Source organism: Diabrotica undecimpunctata, chromosome 7, assembly GCF_040954645.1.
Source record: "Diabrotica undecimpunctata isolate CICGRU chromosome 7, icDiaUnde3, whole genome shotgun sequence".
Taxonomy (NCBI): domain Eukaryota; kingdom Metazoa; phylum Arthropoda; class Insecta; order Coleoptera; family Chrysomelidae; genus Diabrotica; species Diabrotica undecimpunctata.
This window is the reverse complement of record NC_092809.1, coordinates 45,803,506-45,826,399: the sequence shown is the minus strand read 5'-3', so window position 1 is coordinate 45,826,399 and position 22,894 is coordinate 45,803,506. Positions and strand designations below refer to the sequence as shown.

General features: G+C 35.3%; 1 protein-coding gene across 1 annotated transcript in view; it reads right to left on the bottom strand.

Moving 5' to 3' along the window:
* Positions 1-21,871, bottom strand: part of LOC140445284 (midasin-like) — a 114,614-nt gene extending 92,743 nt beyond the window's left edge. Inside the window, exons 1-17 of the mRNA XM_072537214.1 lie at positions 21,669-21,871; positions 21,359-21,615; positions 21,022-21,246; positions 20,582-20,940; positions 19,357-19,526; positions 19,067-19,230; positions 16,728-18,407; positions 15,934-16,159; positions 15,159-15,550; positions 14,912-15,032; positions 11,112-11,364; positions 10,473-10,768; positions 10,284-10,419; positions 9,757-10,090; positions 7,886-8,032; positions 4,899-5,259; positions 2,374-3,219 (exon numbers count right to left, since the gene is read on the bottom strand). Coding sequence (XP_072393315.1) covers positions 2,374-3,219; positions 4,899-5,259; positions 7,886-8,032; positions 9,757-10,090; positions 10,284-10,419; positions 10,473-10,768; positions 11,112-11,364; positions 14,912-15,032; positions 15,159-15,550; positions 15,934-16,159; positions 16,728-18,407; positions 19,067-19,230; positions 19,357-19,526; positions 20,582-20,940; positions 21,022-21,246; positions 21,359-21,615; positions 21,669-21,746 — 6,045 coding nt within the window. The 5' untranslated portion in view covers positions 21,747-21,871. The remainder of the gene's footprint in view (positions 1-2,373; positions 3,220-4,898; positions 5,260-7,885; positions 8,033-9,756; positions 10,091-10,283; positions 10,420-10,472; positions 10,769-11,111; positions 11,365-14,911; positions 15,033-15,158; positions 15,551-15,933; positions 16,160-16,727; positions 18,408-19,066; positions 19,231-19,356; positions 19,527-20,581; positions 20,941-21,021; positions 21,247-21,358; positions 21,616-21,668) is intronic.
* Positions 21,872-22,894: the final 1,023 nt, after the last annotated feature.

Genomic DNA, 22,894 nt, shown 5'->3' with positions numbered 1-22,894 from the left:
GGTTTTGTTTTGACCGCGTATGAAAGCAGCAGATTTTAGAAAAATGGAAAAAAGCAATATCGATCGGTGATTCGATTCTTGATTTTGAAAGGGAAATCGCGCAGCGAAATCAAAGGGCGCTTGGATGCTGTGTACGGTGACTCTTCTACATCGATGCAACAGTCAAAAATTGGTTTGAGTTTCAATGTGATCGCACGTCAGTTTTTGATAAGCCACGTCTCGGTACCCCAAAAATGGCTACCACGAATAATAACCTGACAAACATTCACGATCCTAGTATGGGAAGTTCACCTAGTGGTGTATGACATAGCTGAGATAGTAGGCATCTCAAAAGACCACGTATGTCGTATCCTGTATGAAATTTTGGGCGTAAAAAAGCTGTCGGCGTAATTTCTGCCGCGTTTACTCAATCCAGACAAGCCATTTTCTGGGAGTCACAAGAGGTGCTCTACACCAACTAGCTGGAGAAAAGCAAAATGGTCACACGGCTCTACTACGCCGAATTATTGGTCTGATTCGATGCCGAATTGCAGAAAAAACGACCCCATTTGGCAAAGAAAAATTGCTCTTTCACTATGACAACAAACCAACTAATATCTCCGACGTCGCCACAGCGAAATTGGTCGAATTGGGCTACGAACTATTGCTCCATCTACAGTATTCTCCAGATTTAGCCCCGTGTGACTTGTTTTTGTTTCTAAACTTAAAGAAGGCATTTGCCGGCAAAAATTCAAGTCAAATGTCATCGCCGCCACAGAAGCCTACTTTGTAGACCTCGAGAAAACGTATTTTGCAGACGGATTAGAGAAGTTGTAAAATCGCTGGGTCAAGTGTTTCGAGCTAAAAGGAGACTATGTTAAAAAATAAGTCGTTACTTTACCAAAATTTTCGTTTTTCTTTGTTAGGCTAAGTACTTATCGGACCACCCGTGAATATCTCACGACTTGTTGTTGGGTGTCATTCAGATAGCTGTGACGGTGGACCTCCAGAACATAAATATCAGCAAGTTCCGTACTCTCCCTACTTAGTATTCTACTGAATTATAAATACACACAGAACACCTACATACTGAATTATAAATAGGGAGTAACCCTTTACTTGTAAACCAATTGCACTCCAATAACCTGGACAAACAGGAAATTCACCGACCGATCGTCATCAAGTAATTTCATATCCTCTTCTTCTTCTTTTGATATCATAACCCTGAATTTGTCTTTGCCTTTCTGACTATGTCCTTCATTCATACCTCCCTTGTGCCCTTCTCCTCCATTGTGTTACATTCATAGTTTTCAGATCGTCTTCCACATCATTAAACCATCTCTGGTTATATCCCATTCATGACAGTCTCTGACTTTTAACAAATTTTACAATGTTGGTGCCCTTCATTCAATTAATTTCGTTGCTACTTTGTTAGTTGTTCCTCTGTTTAAGTGACAGTCCTTAAGTAGTGAGATAACTCAACAACAGCGACTACAACAATATGTGGGCCACTTTGTAGTAGTACTTGCAGCAGGACACCATATATTCTCTACCTTGTTATATCGAACAATCCCGCCTTGTCAAAGGCAACAGTAAAGAAAGTGACATCATTAGAGATTGGACTAATGGAATGATGTAGACTTGAAGACATACTTAAAGTATCAAATGATGGACAAAGCAATAAATCTGCATTTGTTTTAAATCTCCCTTGCATAAAACAAACTGGTTATCGGATATTTCAGTTTCTTCACGTATATGTCTATCAATTATTCTGACCGAAGCCGTCCCTGGCGGTACAATAGTAAACAGTGTTTTCTTTCGGTCCTTCAAAATTTGCTGAAACAAGTTGAGGAACTCAACATCAGCTATAGCTTTGTGTTTCTCTGAAGCGGAATATTCAGCTCCAGTTTGGAATCGCTCGGCTTACACTCATCATGTTGATCAGGCTATAAACCAGACGACCCGAATAATATTCGGTTGCTTGAAATCTACTCCAGTCCATGACTTATACCCGTTGATTGGAACTGGATGATCGGAATATCAAGGTGGAAATCTCGTAGGAGCTTCATGAGTACCACGTCTCCGATCGAAACCACTGCTGAACGACGTTGGCTACAACTTTGCAGAGAAACGTCGGTTGCTGGTGCTTGAAGGCCAAAAGAAAAGAAAAGAAATGGCTACAGTAAAGTTCATGATAAAAGACGTCCACAGAAGACGAATATTCTGGCTGAAGAAATTAAGAACCTGTTTTGCAAAATCACCACAAGATTACACAATTTCGGTAATATACAGACACATGCAGAAAAATAAATCTTAAAGATATTTTTAACATTGAAAAAATGACTTGGTCTTAAATATAGCCTTAAATGCAGAATAATAAACTGATATACTTACCAATATGGCCATCCAGTTCAGATTTACACAGTACGCCAAACTTCTCAACACGTCTAACTGCGATCTCAACACTAAACAAGTCTTGTCCTGTTTCAACACGTTCGAATCCACGTGGACCTGATTTCGTTCGATAAAAACGTCGCCGAAATACACTCTGTCATTAGTAACGTACGCGACAGGTCCAGTCCCGCCGACCTCGCAACCGAACACTTGACTAAATATTTCCTGCACTTTATTTTTGTCCGCTAGAGTACGCATACGATCACTGTAAATCAGACTCACTACGTTTTGAGGATTATAAATGTCACTAATATTGTGCTGATAGATAGTAGCTTCGCACCAGCGAGTTAAATCTCGCAGATTACACTCCCAAGGCGCGCCTTTGTGTCCAAAAGTGTGACTTTCCAGTTGTTCAACCATCCTACTATTGAACTCCACCATATTTAACAATAAATCAGCAGAAATATTGTTAAATTGATTTTTTAATATGAAATGTAAGTCCTTATCGGTCAATGAGTTCACATATACCTGTATAAACCTGTTCAAGAAGGACTGTGGTAAACCCCTTCGAGAACCTCCTTGCTTAAGAGGATTCTGACAACCGAAGAATCTCGTTCCCGGTTTAACATAAAAGGTTTTGGCCAATTCTGGTATAAATATCTCACCTCTGTGGTCCAAACAGGCATTAAGTCCCTCCAGTACTGACTGGGACGCTAAGTTGAGCTCATCTAGTAGTATCCAGCTGCCATCTTTAAGAGCTTGAAGTAGAGGTCCGTCTTTCCAAGAAAATTGGCCGCCGGTTCCTCCTTCTACTGGTAAGTCAGCACCGAAGAGGTCTGATATGTCCTGGAAAAAAACATTTTAGAGAAAAATTGGCTGAAATTAAAGAAAAACACAATTTGTGTTACTAAGGTCAATTATGTGTAGTGTAGTGTCAATTAGAGTGTAATTTTATAACAATCATCAAAGTTTTAAAGGAAGTTTAGTTAAAATATTTTATTAAATATTTAATTTTAATAAATGTTTTTGTGCAGTCTCTATTCTAAACATGTTTAAATCGAAATGTATTAAGTAAACAGTAAATTTTTTGTTCTTTTTGCACATTTAAGTAAAATTTCTCAATTAAGTTGTTTTTTGTATGTTTTTTTATTCACGTTAAACGCCGCAATGCATAGTAAAAAAAAGTTAAGGCCAAAATATTAAACACGTTTACAGTATTAGTTTACGCATTTTAAACAGTTATTCTTCAGTTTGAGTACACAATCTTACATTTTTATTGTTTTTTATAATTATTTTGGATTCATGGAACCATGTGATGCACAATTGCTTCTCATATAAGACAATAATGAACTTATATATATATATATATATATATATATATATATATATATATATATATATATATATATATATATATATATATATATATTGTAATGGTGTAACGGGTATGCGGTCTGTTATTTGAAAAAAACTCTTTTTTTTTATTTCTCTATATTTCGATCATTTTTTTGTCAGCTTCATCAGGACACAACTAAAATATGGTTAAAATTTGTACAAATAAAAGGTGAGAATAAACAATGCATTACTTACAGATTTAGAGTTTAAAATATTTGAAAATATTCTTGTAGATAATATGTTCAAAACAGTACAATATTGGTTAAAAGCACCTATGTCACTAGTAATTAAATATAAAAAGCAAACAAAAACAACCAGTTATTTTTTATTTTGTTTGCACTTTTCTCATTGTCTTATAAACACCCAATTTCTATTTTTTTTTTGGGATTTTCACAATTAAAAACAGTGGCGCCCTTTTTTTAACAGTTGTTTTTTTCTTTCTTGTCCTTTTTGTTATTTTATCTCAATCTTTCTTGTGTTTCTCACCTTTATTAACGACCCCCCCCCCCTAGTTTACCAGGACATATAGTGTCAGTATATAGTACATCAGTATTTTGAGTTTATTTATTAGTAATTTAGTTCACTATGTTCACTAGGTACAAGGTGTACAAAAATTCCTTTTGCAAGGTCGGTTGATATTCAGAATTACCTATTTTCAATCCTTTTACGATATTACCTAAAAATTATACACAAAACACAACATTAATAATTTATGTACATTATCTAAAATCTCCAAATAATACAAATTTATTTTTGAATGCAGTGATTAGTACTGGACTGCAGCAGAGCTTAGAAATCGGCCACCATATAATTATTCGTAGTGAATCTCAACCGAAGTTAGCTGCGTTTGGATTCCGCTGTCGGAGCCATCTACGAAACCACACTTCCACCGAGAACGATATTTCCAATGACAGAAAAGATGAGTGTGAATTATTAAATCATCGTTTCAATGTGACAACATTAAAACAAAAACAATACGCCGGTACTCTTTCTGAACAACTTGTATGAGATATTTTAGTTACCATTGGAAGGATTTATTTATATTTAGGTTTTGTATTCCCAAGATACTTTTATTATTAGCATCATGCTTGAAGTAATACTAGAGATTTAAGAAAATTTTAGAAACTTACCGTTTGATCGGAGAGATTGATCCGAAACAATTTATGTCCGGTAAACTTAGCCAAAGCCGTAACTAAACTGGTTTTACCTACTCCAGGACTACCTTCAAGTAAAATCGCCTTATTCAATTGCATTCCTCGTAAAAGTCGAAGTGAATTATATAAAGTTGTTGGAGCGTTAAATGTAAATTCGGTTGTAGTTGCTACTTCTGGATTAGTTTCGATGTAAAACGGTTTTATACCGAATTTACCTGCGATATTTTCAACTTGCAAGTTACTTAAATCCACGGATGTAGTTTGGGAAGTTGTTTGGATTGCTGGAGTCGACAAAAATTGAAGGCATTTCGATTTGAAGTGCTCCAACGATTTTAAACTGAAATATATTACGTTGGGAATTATAAAAAACACAATTATACTACTATTGTATAAAAGTTTATGACATCTTAAGACTATATCATCTGTTTCACACAAAAAAGACAAATTAGTTTGACTTGACATGTTAGATAACAGAAATAATTTCGGTTTTTTGCTTTTCTAGTATGTTTACGCCATCTAGTAGGAATCAATAATTAATGACCGAACATCAAGCCGTGAGCTCTTATCTTACCGTGCCCCTCTTTCATCGGCCGAAACGCTTTACTTACGGTATACAAGTGAAAATGACAAATCTATTTTGGATTCTTCTTCTTCTTACGTTAGAACTAAGTCCTGTCTGTTGTACTGTTGGTAGGCGCCGTTAATTTTTCGGTGACAGCAAAAACATTTTTTGGTTTTATCCAAAAAATTTATTTGCTGTTATACTTACCATGTAGCCTATATCGGACACGAGATGGGAAAGCAAAATCGAAGCAGTTAAGTCCATACTATTTCAATTTGATGATGTTCTAGGACGCATAGAAAGATTTACACTTTCAGTGATTGTGATTCAGTATTAAACGAAATGCTTAGTTTAGAAATTGTAATATTATTAAGTGTATGGTATAAATTTTTATCGCGTGTAAACGTGATAAGCAAACTATGGCAATCTGTACAAGTCCATTTGAGCATTGCCCTTAAACATTTGCATACATTTTGTGAAGTTATCAAAGAATATAGGTAAAATGGATTTGAAAAATTCTGTTTGATGCTCAACAATTTATTGGCAGAAGATGTTATGACCTGCCGAGTGAATTTAAAAACAAAAAAATAATGAAAAAGAAAAGGGCCCGTGATTATGAGGACGATATGAAATGGCACATGTTTTTTTGTTTTAAAAAATCTGTCTTTATGCGCGAGCTGAGAGCTTCGCAAAATGTATCTTGCCCACATAAAATTAGGATCTTGCGCCGCCACTGCCCTGCTTCTAGGGTGAATGAGGCGCTTTGGGATTTTGAAATTTTAATATGAATTGTTCTATCATTAAGGCAGGAGTGCATTAGCTTGATAGGGGGAAGTGAAAGTCCAATTTAATATAGCGTTTTAATCTGACCAAATTCCTTTTGGATGTCAAAAATGGTGCCTATTGCACAATTTTGACGGATGTTAATGCATTGTGTTATGTTTGTGACGGCTTCTGTTAATGCATTTTGAGTAGTGACCCGGTCTGAATCCAAATTGAAACTTTGGGATGATATTGTCGCTATCTTGGAACTCTACAAGTCACTTCTTCCGAATGTTGTCGTTGACATTGCCTAAAGTGCTAAGGAATGAAATTGGTATGTAAGATTCAGGGTCGGTCTGGAATTTCTTCTTTTTGAAAATCATAATTATGTTTGCTATTTTCCAGAAAACAGAAAAATGGGAAAGTTTAAGAGTCGCATTGACAATATACAGCGTGGAAGTTTTTTTACAGCAACTGTAATGGATGCTGTTGGAACCAGGAGCTATGTTCCCGGGTAGTGTGTTCGTTGGCAGGGGCAGTGATTGGGGATAGGACTCCGATAGGATCCTTATACGATCGAGAAGTCCGGTCGACGAATATAATTGTTGAATATATTTATGACTTGAATTTCGGTTCTGTTTTTAAAATTTATGTAGAAACTCAGGTGGTTGGGTGATTGAAGTGTGTCTTGGAGGACATTTTAAACATTTTTTCGGTATTTATGGAAATCCATATTTGATTTCCGATATGTAAGTGATATTTAGGAATAGATCTTTATTTGATTAGAGCTCAGGATTGGTTCGAGAATTTGGTACTCTCGGTGAAAATAATTTATGTCGAATAAGTCACATAATTCGGTCTGGAAGTCCCAGAAAGAAATCATTTTAAAGATCAAGATGTCAACTGAAGTGGGCACGTATATTTGGATTATATTTTAGTCTACTTATTCGGTAGTTGAAATGTGTTCTACTTTGAAAAAATTTGGTGGGATGAGGTTCTAATTGGCTCTAAGATAATATCGCCTATATATGGCAAAAGTAGGCGTAGGAGGGTTGGTCAGATCGGTTCTTAAAAGGAGAGCTAAGTGATAATATGATGTTAGTGATTTTCGGTACAAATGATATAATTGACGATGGAGCTTCCCTATTACAAAAAAGGAACATCTGAATTTGTGAATATTAAGATCTTAATCTGGAAAGTCTAATAAAAAGTCCGTTAGAAATGACGATGCTTTTAACAAAAGACCCGATTTATGTGAAACCATTCGGAACTAGTAAGCCAAAGCCCAGGTCCCTTGCGTTTTATGTATAATTGTGCCTTATGATTGAACAAGTCTATTAAAAAAATATTTTGAACACTGGAGTGATGTTCTCCATTGAAATGTTTGGGAACGATTTCTACCTACCTCATCCTATTAAAAGAATCTTCGTTTTATAATAAAACGTAAATTGGCTGAGAATTCAAATTATCCCAAGACATTCAGTAAAATACTTTGTTAATTTGTATAAACAAGTTTAGACACATTTTCTAGAATAAATAATCTACTACAGAAGCTCTTAAGATGTCATCACTCTCATCCAAATTTTATATACAGTTTCATGTCATTAGTTACATATATAGTTACAATTTGAACACTTACCTTTCTGTGCTGGTGATTCCTGATCCTAAACTATCCAGAAACGTCAAATAAGCACCATGAACATATGCTTCAGCTAGTTCCATTTTGTCAGAACAAGTGTTGATAAAGTTGACCCATGTTAGTATATCACGAATGCTTATAGTAAATCTGAAAATACAAATTTATTTATGATCGAAATACTAACATTGCTAAAGCAAGAAACAAGTCATCAAAGGAAAATCACGTGCGACAGATTAAGAGTGCCGATGGAAGAGTGTTAAGAACCGATGTTCTAATAAAGCAAAGATGAGTATTTTAGAACGTTGCTAAACGAAGAACAACAGAGGAGAGACAGAGGATGCGGGATCCTCTGAGACGAGGTTGTCAAGGCGTTAAATAGGACGAAGAATGGTAAGGCAGTAAGACCTGACGGAAGACCTGTGGAGATTTGGAAGGCTCTAGAAGAGGAAGGGGTTATGTGGCAAATGATGAGTAGGATATATGAGGAATAAAGGATGATCAATACCTAAAGAGAGTGTGATGGTATCATTGTAGATAAAGAGGATAAAAGAGGATAAGATAAAAGTGACATTCAGGACTGTAAGAATTATAGAGGGATAAAGTTAATGTCGCACACAATGAAAATTTTTGAACCAACTTAGGAGAAGAACAGTTTTTGTTTATGCTAGGAAGGAGGACACCGGCTACCTTGCGTTGAGACAGTTAATAGAGAAGTACGGCAAGAAGAAAAGACGCTACATTTGGTATTTATAGATCTTGAGAAAGCGTACGACGCCGACGTACAGTTTGTAGACAAGGGCTATTGGGATGTATGAGAGAGAAATGAGTTTCTGCGAAGTACGTAAGGCTCGTGAAGGATATGTATGAGGGAGCGTACATCAAAGTAAGGATTTGTGTCGGATTGACCGAAAGTTTCCCAGTGACGGTTGGTTTTCATCAAGACTTCATTCAGTCCCTACCTGTTTAATCTCGTTATATATGTACTGAGAGAAGATAAGGGAATAAGCTCCTTGGTCAATGATCTTTGCTGATGATATCGTGTTAGTAGAGGAGAGCAAAGAAATGTTGGAGGGTAAGTTGGAGGATGAGAAAATGGTAATTGAAGAGTGAGAACTTAAGGTGAGCAGGTCAAAAACGGAGACGGTATATGTGGTTGGGAGGAACAGGAGTGGTTGGGGATATAGAATTGCCTGGAGAAACTAAGACGAGTAGAAGAATTTAAAAATTTTGGCTCCTACATAACGGACAATGGGATACTAGATTGAGAAATTGCCGATTACAAGATGGTTGGTTTAACTGGAAGCGAATATGCGGGGTACTCTTCATTGAAAAATCAGGGAAGGGTTTAAAGGAAAGATATACAACAGTGTGGTGTGACTTGTGTTTGTATACGGCAGTGAAGTGTGGGATGTAAAGAAGATTCAGGAAAGGAAGATGGAGGTAGCTGAAATGAAAATGTTACGGTGGATATTAGGTAAGACTAGAAGGGGCAGGATAAGGAACGAATTAAGCCGGGATAACTCGTCTCAAAAAAGATTCAAGAAGAAAGATAATAGATGTTGGTGGAAGAAGAGGTAGAGGAAAAACGAGGAGAAAATGGAAGAACTGTATGGCAGAGGACTGTGTGACACGATGGACACAAATGAGTGGCGAAGATGAGTAAAGAATAGTGACCCTGAAAAGAAAAAAGCTGAAGAAGAAGAATAAAGGACCAAACAGAAACAACAAGATATAAAAAACTGAGCTCAATGAAGAGAGATAAAAACCGAAATCATAAAGAATCAGGATAAACACCTTGTATTGTTTTTATCGTGTATAATATTCGTCTTTGTTAATAAAACAATATAACACATTTGACATTCTTTCCTTACCTTTTTCCAACATCAGTTATTTCAAACCATTCCAAGAAATCCATAATAGCAGATCCAATTCCACTAGAACCATCTTCCTGATCCCCCATTAACAAACCAGGCTTGACATTCTGTTCGATAATGCTAACCAAATCTTCCCGATTCCTGCACGAATCACACCAAATCTCGGTGAATCTGTTTCTTAAAGCTGGAGACAATTCCTTTTTGCCGAAATCGCCGCCCGGATTCATTGTGCCGATGAAGAAGAAGTTTTGATGGGCCACAACGAGCTCCGAGTTTTCTTTATTGTTTATATCAATTCCTTTTTCTGCCAACAGGAGGGTCCTTTCGGGCTCTAGAATATGATCATTACATTAGATTATTATTTACTTAACCTAACTGAACCTGTATTAGACTGTAAGTTAGGGAAATTACTATAATGGTTATTTTGGAACATTACACGAAAAGTAGTAGAATAATCTAGTAATAGATAGATAGGAAATTCATAAGCAATGTTAAAGGAGATATGTATTAAATATATATCTTACCTAATAAAGAATTAAGTCTTTCTAAAACACTATCGTCAGCCAAAGATATTTCATCAGCCAGAAAAACGCTTCCCTGTATCATGGCTGTTATAAGGGGGCCGTCGACCCATTCAAAAAGTCTTGTAGACTCTTCGTTCTAAAAATAGCAGTCGTAAAAAAATATATTTGATTATAGTTGCCCATACTTACTGAATGATCTCTTACAGGTCTCAATCCTCCAATAAAATCGCTACTTTCAGTATGCATGTGACAATTGACAGTTACAAGGTTTTGTCCGTTGTTTTCTGCTATTAATTTGCATACAGTCGTTTTACCTCCACCGGTTTCACCCACCAATAGAACCGGTTCTTTGAAATCCAGTGCCTTCGAAACCAGTACTGCCAACTGTCGCATATTGTACGTCCAGACGATGTTTTTATATCTGGACCTGTTGTCTTCGATTTTTTTAAGTATGTGTTGAGTAACGGTAGACGTTCTATCAGATACTGAAATAACACAAAAAATCGATGAATTTGGCTAAATCTTTCTTAACAAATTTTAATAAAAACATAACCTAACCTATAGTAACAAATTCGTCAATAAACTCCTTAGGCTAAGGCAGGTTCCTATTGAAGATATGAAAATAACTACGGTACATTGCGAATCCTACTAACCAGGACGCGGATATACAATTTTGATCTACAGTTAACCGTAATATGCATGCGGCGTTGCCAGATGTTAAAAAATTATTTGATTATGACCGGTTCCTGGTAACGAATTTTTATAAATAATTGTATACTTTCCTGAACAAACGCATGGTTCTTTACTAAACATAAATTTTAAACTTACGTGTAAATAAACGATCCGGATCAACTTCCCTCTTCAAATGTTTCTGCAAGACCTCAATAATTTCATTTTTCTCTTCGAATCGTCTTACTTTTCCTGCTAATACTAGATAACCTTCATCTGCTAAGTGTTGGTCCCAATCGTATAATTTCTTAGAATTTTGGGCTAGTCTGTATCGCTCTCCCCATCTGAAAAGGTCTCTCAGTGTGATGAAACCTTGTTTACCGGCAAATGCAGCTGAACCTCTACGACGTGTCTGAAAATTAATTTGAGTAAGAAATTTTTTAAAATTAGGTTTATTTGGTATTTAAATATTCAGTATTGGAACTCACTGGAATCAACGTACAAACATACCTTCCAGCTCTGCAAATTATTCAATTCGATGTTTTAACACAGTTATTGGTCCGAGAGCTAGACTAAGTTAGACAATTTTTAATACAGAAAAGTGACAGCAAAGTAAGCAGTTTTATGGAAAAAGTATTACAGAAACGACGTGAGGTTTTATCGGTCGATTGGTTATGACATTCATTATTTTCGAAAATGACATAGAATACTGTTGTTACCCACATAAAAAGTCATCATCATTATTTTGCTCTACAACTCTATGTGAGTCTTGGCCGCGTTTACTATTTCCCTCCATTGTTGTCGGTCCTGAGCAGCTATTTCCCATTGCTGCATTCCCATTTTGCGTAGATCACTGGCTACTGCGTCCTTCCATCTCTTTCTTGGGCGACCAACTGACCTTCTGCCATCGGGCCTTTCCCAGAATGTGGCGTTCAGGAGTCTTTCGTCATTCGATCTTAGTACGTGGCCCGCCCATCTTATTCGGTTTGCTTTAATGTTGCGTACTATGGTTTCATCTGTCTTTTCTCTGCAAGGCCCATAGATAGTCCGCAGTATCTTTCTTTCCAGTACCAGTAATTTTGTCGTTTCCCGCTGGTTCAGAGTCCATGTCTCGCTTCCATAGGTTATTGTGGAACGAATTATTGTCTTGTACACTCTTATTTCTGCTGGTATTGAGAGTATTTTTTATTTAAGTATGGTAATTAATGAGTAATATGCCCTGTTTCCTGCAATGATCCTGGCTGCCACGTCCTTTTCATATTTATTTTCAGATGTTATGATCGCTCCCATGTACTTGAATTCTTTGACGACTTCAAAATTGTATTCATTGATTGTTACGTTTTGTCTAACGTAACTTTTGTTTTCGAATGGGGTGAAAACTTCTATTGCATCTCTGGTGGATTGTACAATTGTGTCCTCGTCATCCGCAAACGCCAATAGTATTTTTGATCCTTGGGCGGCAAATCTGTTTGTCAGTTGTGGTTGAACTTTCCTTACCGCATATTCCAGTGCAAAATTAAATAGCAGGGGGGAGGAGATCAACCCTTGTCTAAGTCTGGTGTCAATGAGGAATTCCTCCGACGTTGTGCTACCAATTCTGATCCGTGCGGAAGCGTTCTCTGCCATTCACTGTGCTAATCGTACCAGCTTTCCAGGTACTCCCATTTCTACCACGGTCTCCCACAATGCTTCTCTGCTAACAGAATCGTAAGCTTGTTTAAAGTCCACGAAGATTTGGTGTACATAGCGGTTGAATTCCTAGTTTTTTTCCAACACCTGGAGTAGGACGAATATCTGGTCTATGGTCGACCTTCCCGGTCTGAATCCGCTTTGGTAGTCACCTATTATTTCCTCTGCGTATGGAGTTTCTAGACAATATTATGCCTTCTAGACAGTATTATGGATATAATTTTGTACGTTGTATTGATTAACGATATTCCTCTATAGTTCCGACATATTCATTTGTCTCCCTTCTTGTGGATAGTTACTATATGGCTTTCATGCCAGTGTTTCGGTATTTCTTCTCTTTCCCAGACTTCTCTTATAAGATGATATATCTCAAGGTGGAGCTTTTCTCCCCCTTTTTTTTTTAGTAGTTCCGCCTGTATGCCGTCTGGGCCTGTGGCTTTATGGTTTTTTTAGGGACGAAATTGTGGACTTTACTTCAGCTAGTGTGGGCCCCGGTATTTCAGGTTCGGCTAACTGGTACTGTCTTTGTTGCCCTGTTGTTGTTTTTCTGTATTTAAGAGTTGCTCAAAATACTTTCTCCATTGGCGGCTTATCCTCGTCGTCTGTGAGTAATTGTCCTGCATCGTCTTTTATAAATCTTGGGCTGTTGGTCGTGTTGTCCTTCATTGTTTTTAGGTCCTTATAAAACTGTCTAGTCTGACCGGTTCTATATTCCTCCTGCAGTTGCTGTATTCGCGCTTCTAGGTACTGTTTCTTTTTTATTCTCAAAAGTCTTCTCGTTTGAGTCCTTACTCTGTTGTAGTCTTCCCTGTTTTCATCTGTAGGGCGTGTTAGTAACTCTAGCCTCTTAATTGCTTTCTGATGCAAGCTTTGTTCGCACTCCTGGTCAAACCACTGGTTTTTCTTGTTATCCCTTTCTTTTCCTATAGTTTCCGCTGCGGCACTTTCTATGGCATTCGTTATATTTTGCCATTTCTGGTCTAAGGTCAATTCTGGCGTTGATGTTTCTTCTTCTTCTAGTGCCTGCAATTTGTTTCGGATCAGTGCCTGATATTGCCGTTCATTATCAGGTAAATCGAGCCTTGAAATGTCCCATCTGTTTCCTTGTTGGCGTTGCTTTGGCTGCCTCGTCTTTAGTCTTGTTCTCATTTTTGTTCTGACCAGGAAGTGGTCAGAGTCACTTTCTGCTCCCCTCAGACTATGTGCGCTGATGATATTGTTAGAATGTCTTCCATCTATAAGTACATGGTCTATCTGGTTTCGTGTGATTCCGTCATTTGACATCCAGGTTACTTTATGTATATCTTTTCTTTGGAATTGTGTAGTTTTTACTAACATATTGTTGGCTACAGCGAATTCTGCCAGTCTTGATTCGTTATCATTAGTGTTATCATGTAAGCTATGTGTGCCGATCACCGCTCTAAGATGGTTCTCTTTACCTAGTTTGGCATTGAAGTCTCCCAGTATGATTTTGACGTCGTGTCTGGGTGCCGTTGTGTATCGTTGTTCTAAATTTTCATAAAATTCCTCCTTGTCGTGTTCACTTGCTTCTTCCGTTGGTGCGTGGATTGAGAGGAGGGTTAAGTTAAACCATTTTCCTTTGAGTCTTAGAGAACACATGCGCTTGTTTATTGGTTTCAAATCAATTATGGCGGACTTGAGTTTTTCATTAACTACAAACCCATATCCAAATTCGTGCCTGTCTTCTTCTTCTGGCCAGAAAACCAGGGAATTTTCCATTTGCAGGCTTCCCGATCCTGTCCATCTCATTTCCTGAATCGTTGTTACGTCCATCTTATATTTTTGAAGCTGTTTTATGGCATGTGTTGCAATTCCGGGCCTGAACCAGCTTAACACGTTCCATGTGCCTAAGAGAATGTCCTTATTTCGTAGCTTGGATCTAATCAGTGTTCCATGTCTATTCCGAGGCAATAGTATTCGATTCGTAGCGTCTTTCTTTTTCCATGTATGAATTGCTGGTCCATAGCAAAACCCCCTTTTCGGGGGACCATTTCTCCCTTCCTCGTCTGCCCTGACCCTGCCTTCCACTTGGGTTGGTTACCCAATCTCCAGCAGGGTTGCTCAGGTTCTCCGCGGTTCGCCCGTGCAGCTCAAGCCGCACTTAACATAAATACCTGAATGATTCAAACATTCAGATATTCTACCTACACACAAAATTTACAGCATCACAATATTATAGCACTGTGCTGTGTAAAAATTTTTGATGGGTGGACAGAAATGTAAAAAAAAATTAAAACTGTAACAATTACCTGTAAGTCAGTCATAACATTGATCATTTTCTTTGCATAGCTTGGCGCCATCTGACATCTTTGATGTAGGATAAATTCTAGTTCTTTTGGAGGAATTTCATTAAAATGCAGTTCCACAAACCTGAAATATGTACACAGTATGAAAAAAACTAAATATTTTGAAAGTTAAACGATAAAATAAAAATATAACTGTTTTATACTGTAATATTGAATAAATGTGTTAAAAAGAATACATAACAGTTTTTACCTATTTCTAAACGCCCTGGACAACATTTTCCTTCCTCCATACGCTCCTGGTGGATTCTGTGTAGCAAAAAGCATAAAATTTTGATCGGCTTTAACAATTTCCTGCGTCTCAGGAATAAACAGTTCTCTATTATCATCGAGTACTCGATTTAAAGCTTCTAGAACATCAGTCGGAGCCAAATTGAGTTCGTCCAGAATGATCCAGTGACCTTTACGCATAGCTTCGACAAGAAGTCCTTCTCTAAATACTAGTTTACCATCCAAATCAGCTACATACGATCCTATGTACTCTTGCAAGTCAGTGTGTTCGTGGTTGTTGATTCGAACGCATTTATTGCCGCTAGATTTTGCCAAGTAGGTGATCAGAGAAGTTTTCCCTACTGAAGTATCACCCTAAAATCAGATATAAGGTGTAGACCTTAATTGTTACACAAATCTTGAAATTTTATAAATAATAAAAGAGTTGTCACATTTATGTGAAAAAGTCACTTGGTGTCAAATCAGAACTAAAAGGCAGGTGAACTATTAAGTCCACGTTTTGAGTGCTTAACAGCTGATCTGTGACAGTTTACATTGTGAAGCAAATTATAATTACGATTATGTTTGGCTAAGAGAAAGAATTATATCAGAAAAAAATAAAAAAACAGGAATTAAAAACTGTGAACGCTAAATATCTAAGAAGGAAAAAATGGTTGAGCTCAAATATTTAAATTATTTATTTACAAAGTTAGGAAGTGATACTAAAATATGGTTTTACATACTGTCAAAATACAAACCTGTAATAAAACTGGCAATCTTCCTATGGATACAACTCTAACCAAATCCTTCAGATTTTTTCTAACAGATGCTGTTAATATGTAATCTTCGGGTACAGAAGGATCTAACTGGCCTTGTTTAACCCAATACCCTTCGAATTGAATACATTTTTCTTGATCTCTATCTGGTTCAGGTATTGGTTGATTGAGTATGGCTTTTATTGCTTTGGTATCCCCAATTAAACAACTAAAAATTATATGCTTTAGCAAAAATTGTATAAAACAAATCATTTCGTAAAACATTGTCCTAAGTATAAATCCATGGTCCAGAAGTAAATGTATAAAAAGAAAAATCACTCCTAAATAATTATTTTTCCAGAAACGTCTCAAAACATGTGCTATAACCTTTCCAGTCATCAGCCATCAACATGCTTTCTGTTAAGATAATAGTAGGGTAATATAAAAAAAAAAACAACTCACCAACGGTAGTCGATAACGATCTAAATCGATACATATACAGGGTTGGAACTCCAACAAATGAATATACAACAGATGCAATACAAACTTAGTCAAATGCTGAGCTGTTTGAATAGTTAAACTTAAAAATACCCTCTAGATGCATTAAATACAACGCTTACGCGTTTACAAATCTTGCAAACTGTACATATGAAATTAGTAAGTCAAGTACATGGAAAACAAAACGCTATAGAAAGTCGTATAGTGTGGTAGAGGGGATGACTTACTAATTTCAATCAAAAATTTATAAAACGAACCATGAATTTAAATCATCGTTACCACAAAGAATGTATACTTACCTTGATATTAATTTCTCCACTGTAGAATATGAGTTGCTATCGAGCTGTGTTAGGAAACTAAGACAAAACGCTTCGTGAAGACTCTTTTTGAATATTCCACAAGGATTTTTCGATGCGATAATTAAAGCTCTACACAACGACCTCAAGGAATAATGTGGCTTGTGTCCCAAACCATCTGATAGACTCAAAATAGTTTCTCTTCGAACCTTCAAGTAAAAATTGACTATAGCTTCCAAATCTTTTGGTTTTAGAGACATTGCTTCGAGATAGTTATTAACCAAAAGAAGTAAATCGTTTTTCTCGTTCAGTTCTTCAACGAAAAACTCCGTGAATCGATTTCTTAATCCCGCTGGTAGGTCTTTCTTCCCAACATCAGTGGAAGGATTCATACAAGCGAATAAGGTAAAGTTAGGGTGTCGTTTCACGGGTTTCTTATCTCCTCTTTCTAACAAACACAGAGATCCTTGCGAGCCTTCTAAAAGCCCCGACAAACATTCTAAAGTTTCGGCATTAGCAAGATTTATTTCGTCTAGTAGTACCCAGTAGCCGTTTTCCACAGCTTTAACAAGACTTCCTTCTATGAAAGCAAAAGCTAAAGCGCTTGTGTGCTTTAACTGTATCTCCAACTTGTGTAGTTTTTCTCCGACAACTAGCCATCGTTCTAAAAATACTGTGTCTTTGTTGCGTTTATCTATCCTTTCTTGTGCTATTTCACCTTTTAATTGTTCGAAATCTTCTAGAGACTTCTTCAATCGACGTTCGGCTGCTTGGTAGCTTACAGTCATTAATTTAACCAAATCTGACCATCTTTGGTTGTTGAAACACAACGCTAGATTGCTTAAATATTTCCTGTTTGGTTCTACTTTGAAATAATCAGAGAAAACTTCTTCAAATTCTCGTCTGATCGGAGCAATTATGTACTTCAAGTCAACAGGTTTAAATCCTCCTAACAAATCAGCTGAGTCTGATTGTTGGTTCATGTTGATTACAATCAACTTTTGACCGATCGTGTGAGCCAAATACTGAACGCAAGATGTTTTACCCGTTCCAGTTTCTCCTACTAGTAAAACAGGTTCTTGTAGGTTGATACAGCACATTATTCTCTCTAGAAGCACTGATGATGGTCTGGTGAAAGAAAAATTAACATTTTTTATTAGTTCATTGTTGTCTCTACGTAAAACAACTCTCCCTGCAATTAAATGATCTGCAGTCAGTTGCATTGTGGGTTTGTAGTCTTTGAAAAAGTACTCTGCTTTGTGATTAACGATTCCTAGATTAGTACTAATCTGTTTGGCTAGATCTAAAGCGTCTTTTTGGTCCGAATATGAACAACAGAATACATCAATTGCATCTTGCAGGACTTTTAGAGCACTTTCTTGGCTTTTGACATCGAAACCTTGAATTGCTCTTGAACACCACTTAAAGAAGTCTCGAGTTGAAATGAGTCTGCCGCTCTTTGGAATTAATATTTTACTAGAATCTGACATGTCTTGACTGAAGAGCAGAAAAGCGCTCACTAATCTGTCGGAGATTGTACGAAACTGGGGGTATTTTGTATCAACGATCTGTTTTAACTCATCCTTGGTTAGAGGGTCTACATTGATCTGCAGCAGGTGTTTTTCCAAGAGTGACATTGCATTTGAGTGTTTCTTATGGTGACCTGAGATTGTAGAAACAAATCTGAAACAATAAATTGAAATAAAAACTGGGTTTAAACTTAAAGAAATGATTTCTTTAAATACAGAAATAAAATGTAGTAAAGGCATTAGCTTTGGTGATAACTGTTAAATATACTACAACCGAATAATGACGATTAATCAGTTATCCGGATCATTTGCGACATTATTCTTTGAAACAAGTATTTCTAGATCCAATGAATACAGAATAGATATACTGAAGAAGATATAAACGCTGCAACTAAAGAACGAAAGGTAAGATTGCAAGGGACCATATCAGAGAAATGCTTATGCATTCTAAAATAAAGAGAGGTAGACGCAGAAGAAGAAGAATCAAATGGCACTCCAGGCGAGATAGGAGAGATAGGCGAGGAGGTAAAACTAGGAAACAGTCAGATTTTACTGAATCTGAAGATGGTGGTAAATTTGACGACGAAGATATTGATGATAATTCTAGCGTTGAGAATATTAAATCGCAAAAAGGAAGTGGATCTCTTGAATAGGTGGTAGAAAATGTGGAAAAGGTAGGTTGCAGTAGTCTCCTAAAAAAAAAAAGACTTGCATGCACACTTAACTTAGTACTCAAAATTGCTAGAAATCAAGTATAAATTGATTAAAATGATTGTCTTCAGACATTTTCCATAAATAATATAATTGTTCTACCTTTGGGTTAAGAACAGTTGAAATCCTGGATTTACTGGTACAGAGTCCCTATATCCTGGTACAGTTAATGAATTGTTTTCCAACAAACTAGTCAGCATTGAAGCAATATCCATACTTGCTGAATCTATATCTTCCAAAAGAAGCCAGTTCCCTTCTAGGACAGCCTAAAATATAAAAATATTACCTGGTAACTATATTTAATTTAGCCATAGTGTATGCACAAAAAGATCTATTGTTAGATATTCACGTGCTACAGAGAAGAAAAATGCAAACATACTGATGGTCATTACCTGCGTTAGTACTCCGGGTTGCCAAACAAATTCTCCTGGTATGTCGGTGCATCTATATGTTCCAAGTAACATTTTGCTGTCAGTTTGATCCCCAAGTTGTACTTTGATGAAACTGTCTCCCAAGTTTCTGCCAGTTTTCTCAGCAAAATATTCAACAAGACTAGTTTTACCTAAAAAATATAAATTTATTTAGTAACCTGAGTTAAATTGTGATAATGATGAATAAGAAGAAGCTGAAGTCCTGAATCTGATGTATAGTAAGACCCTGTGAGAACTTTTCAACAAAATTGATTATAGCCGGCACATTTCTAGACACATGTCAATAGTTGCGAAGAACAAAGTATTGTTGGCCTCATGAGCAAGGTGTTCAAAGAATTTTAAAAAATTATCGATCAGAAAATATATAAAGGATGTGCAGAGTTTATTGGAGAATCACTGTTTGGTTTAAAGGGTGGGTTAAGTATTGGAGACGCACTATTTTGTATACAACTCCTGATACAAGTGCTAAGATCAAAGAAAACATATATTTATTGTTTTATCGACTACTAAAAGGCTTTCAGATTATTAAATCCTTCTATTAAAACCGGATAACTGAAATTAAAATAAATCATTATCCTCCGAGCATGTACAAATACTCTGCCAACAATAAGGAGCTGTCAGACCTCATATACCTTTCCACAGTGCGATCTAAAAGATCTTTAATATATGCCATACATTAAACCATACATAACTACCTTCTAGTCACATGTCCCTAGTGTTGTAGCTCTTTCTTTTATTTACTTTTTCTATATTTACTTTGATTTGTGCCTAGATTGATTCAATACTGTCTAACTCACTGTGGCATGACAGCAACCTCAATATTATAATTCCTAAAACTTGTAAAAGTTTCTTGTACACATATCTTTCATTTTTTTCCAAGGGTTAATCTGACTATATGAACACACTTTATTGATTATTATTTACTATACATCTATATGTTGTTTTAATTGTTGTGCCTTTAATTTTTATTTTTCTGATGCTTACTATCACTAATTAGTTTTGCTTCCTTTTCAACCATTATCTGGTTTTTCTCTCTTTGTTATTTCAAACTTTTGCTCGAAATACCATATTACTGAATCTTTTAGTTATTTTCATGTTAAGAAAGATTAAAAAAATTTAAGTAAATGTTTTTAATTCTAAAAGTAAAATCAGTAAAAGTGAAATGTTAATGTGATACATAACTTACCAGACCCTACAGGTCCCTGAAGGCAAATAGCTTTGTTTAAAGTAAGTCCTAAAGCGACTTTTCTTAAATTATTTACAGTAGACAGCACTTCAACCAGATTTGTGGCTATATTTGACTGTTTGGATAAAATTGGCACATATATTCCAGATATATTAAGCAAATCATCAATGTCTCCTGCAGGAAGTGTCCAAATTGGATAAGAAGTACTTGTTAGTGTGGTAGAATCGATTAAAGTTCCTTTTAAATTAAAAGTACAGCAGTATTCTGTGTCAAGTTCAACTGGAATATGATTTAAGATTAGTTTTTTGGTTTGTTTTTCACACATACCAAAAAGAATTGCTGAAATTTGACAGGAGAACCTAAAAACAGAAAGTATATATAAAAAATATGATCTAGCAATATTTTAACTACATTCCAACCAAAAAAAATTAAGAATTCACCATTTTATTTTATTATCTTCATGGTTAAGATATTTTTCAATAAATGCAGACCAACTCCATTTGTTTCTATAAAAATTAGGATTGCTTTTTAACAAGTGATAACATGATTCAACAAAATGCAAATCTGTGTACAGCTTTTCCATTTTAGGTTTCTTGGATGTGCATTCCATAGAATCTAAATTTTCTAGTGTTAATGGATTACTTGTGAAGTATTTTAAAGCATATCTAAAAAATAAAGCAGTTTTATTAATGTGGAAGTTATAATTTGTATTTGTTTTGAAAAACTTAATGAAGAACAGGATTACACAATATTGTCAATTTATTAGTCAATTCTCACCCTTGCAGATCTTTCCTTTTGACAACAATTCTTCCCAATAATATAGTCTTTAAAATCTGTTGTGTATGTTCATTAGCTTCTTTTTTATTTGAAAACAAAGCAACTTGAAGTAGATGTGGTAGATGCTTGGAAAAATTTGTAAAAATTTCATCAAAGTTGACTGGATTCAAAAACATTTCTTGTGTTAAATAATAAAAGAGACGCTTATTCTTTTCGTTTTCATCATTTGTCTTTGAATTTAATTTGCTGTCTAATAACTAAAAGCCATAAACTTTAAAAAAAGTAAACAAGAAAATTTAAAATTATTTACCTTGAACACACTAGAAAATTCGTCATTGACAGCTAAAAAGTTCGTTATACACTTATTTAAATCACTGTCAATACCCATTTTTATAACATAACAATTTCTGCAATTTCTTATTAAATATCTTTTGGTTAAAAACACGTGTTTTGAATACCAAAAACTGCGTGCGGTCCTTACAAAACAACCGGTGATAAACACATGGTTTGAATTGCGCATGGTTAGAAATCATTGACACCAACATTTTATAAAACAAAGATTATATCCCAGCTTAAGAAAGATTAGTATTATTTGAAAACTTTTAGCTCCTCATATTGGTTGTCCTGAAACAGACTAGACAAGTTGTCAAAGTACTTTTTATCAATGTTGTCTGATGTAAGAAGATTACACAGATTTCATAAATAAAAAAAAAAGACTTTTTATCACAAATTATAATGGATAAAGAAACTCATAACGTTTCATAAAATATAATTATAAAATCTGTGCTTACTTTTAAGATTTTTTGATAAAATGGTAAATTCAATTAATTTTATGTTCTGGAAAACTCAATATAAAAATTTTGGAAAATGATCTATTTTTCTTATAGCTATATCTTCAGCCATTCTCTTATAAAATATACATATTCAGTTTCTTCTTTATTCAATTCAATAATCCTTTGATGATGGAGTATCATTTATAACACAACATTTACAAATTCTTATAGAAATCATTAACGCAGAGCAAAAAATGGGACTACAATGAATATAGATAAAACGAAACATGGTGATTTCGAAAACCCCTGTTGACAACATACATCTGACATTGGAGGGTAACGGTAAATCGTTAGATATGTTCGACAAGCATTTATAAACTCACAGTTAGATCAAGATGAGGATATAAAGGTCAGAATTGAAATAACTGGAAAAAGGGTGAATAAAACATAAAAGTCAATGTTTACAAATAAGAAATTGAGTATGGTTATAAGATTAAAGTTCATCGGATGTTATGTATGGTCGCCACTGCTATATTATATATATATATATATATATATATATATATATATATATATATATATATATATATATATATATATATATATACATATATATATATATATATATATATATATATATATATATATATATATATATATATATATATATATATATACATATACATATATACATATATATATATATATATATATATATATATATATATATATATATATATAAAAATTACTGAGTTCTCGGGAA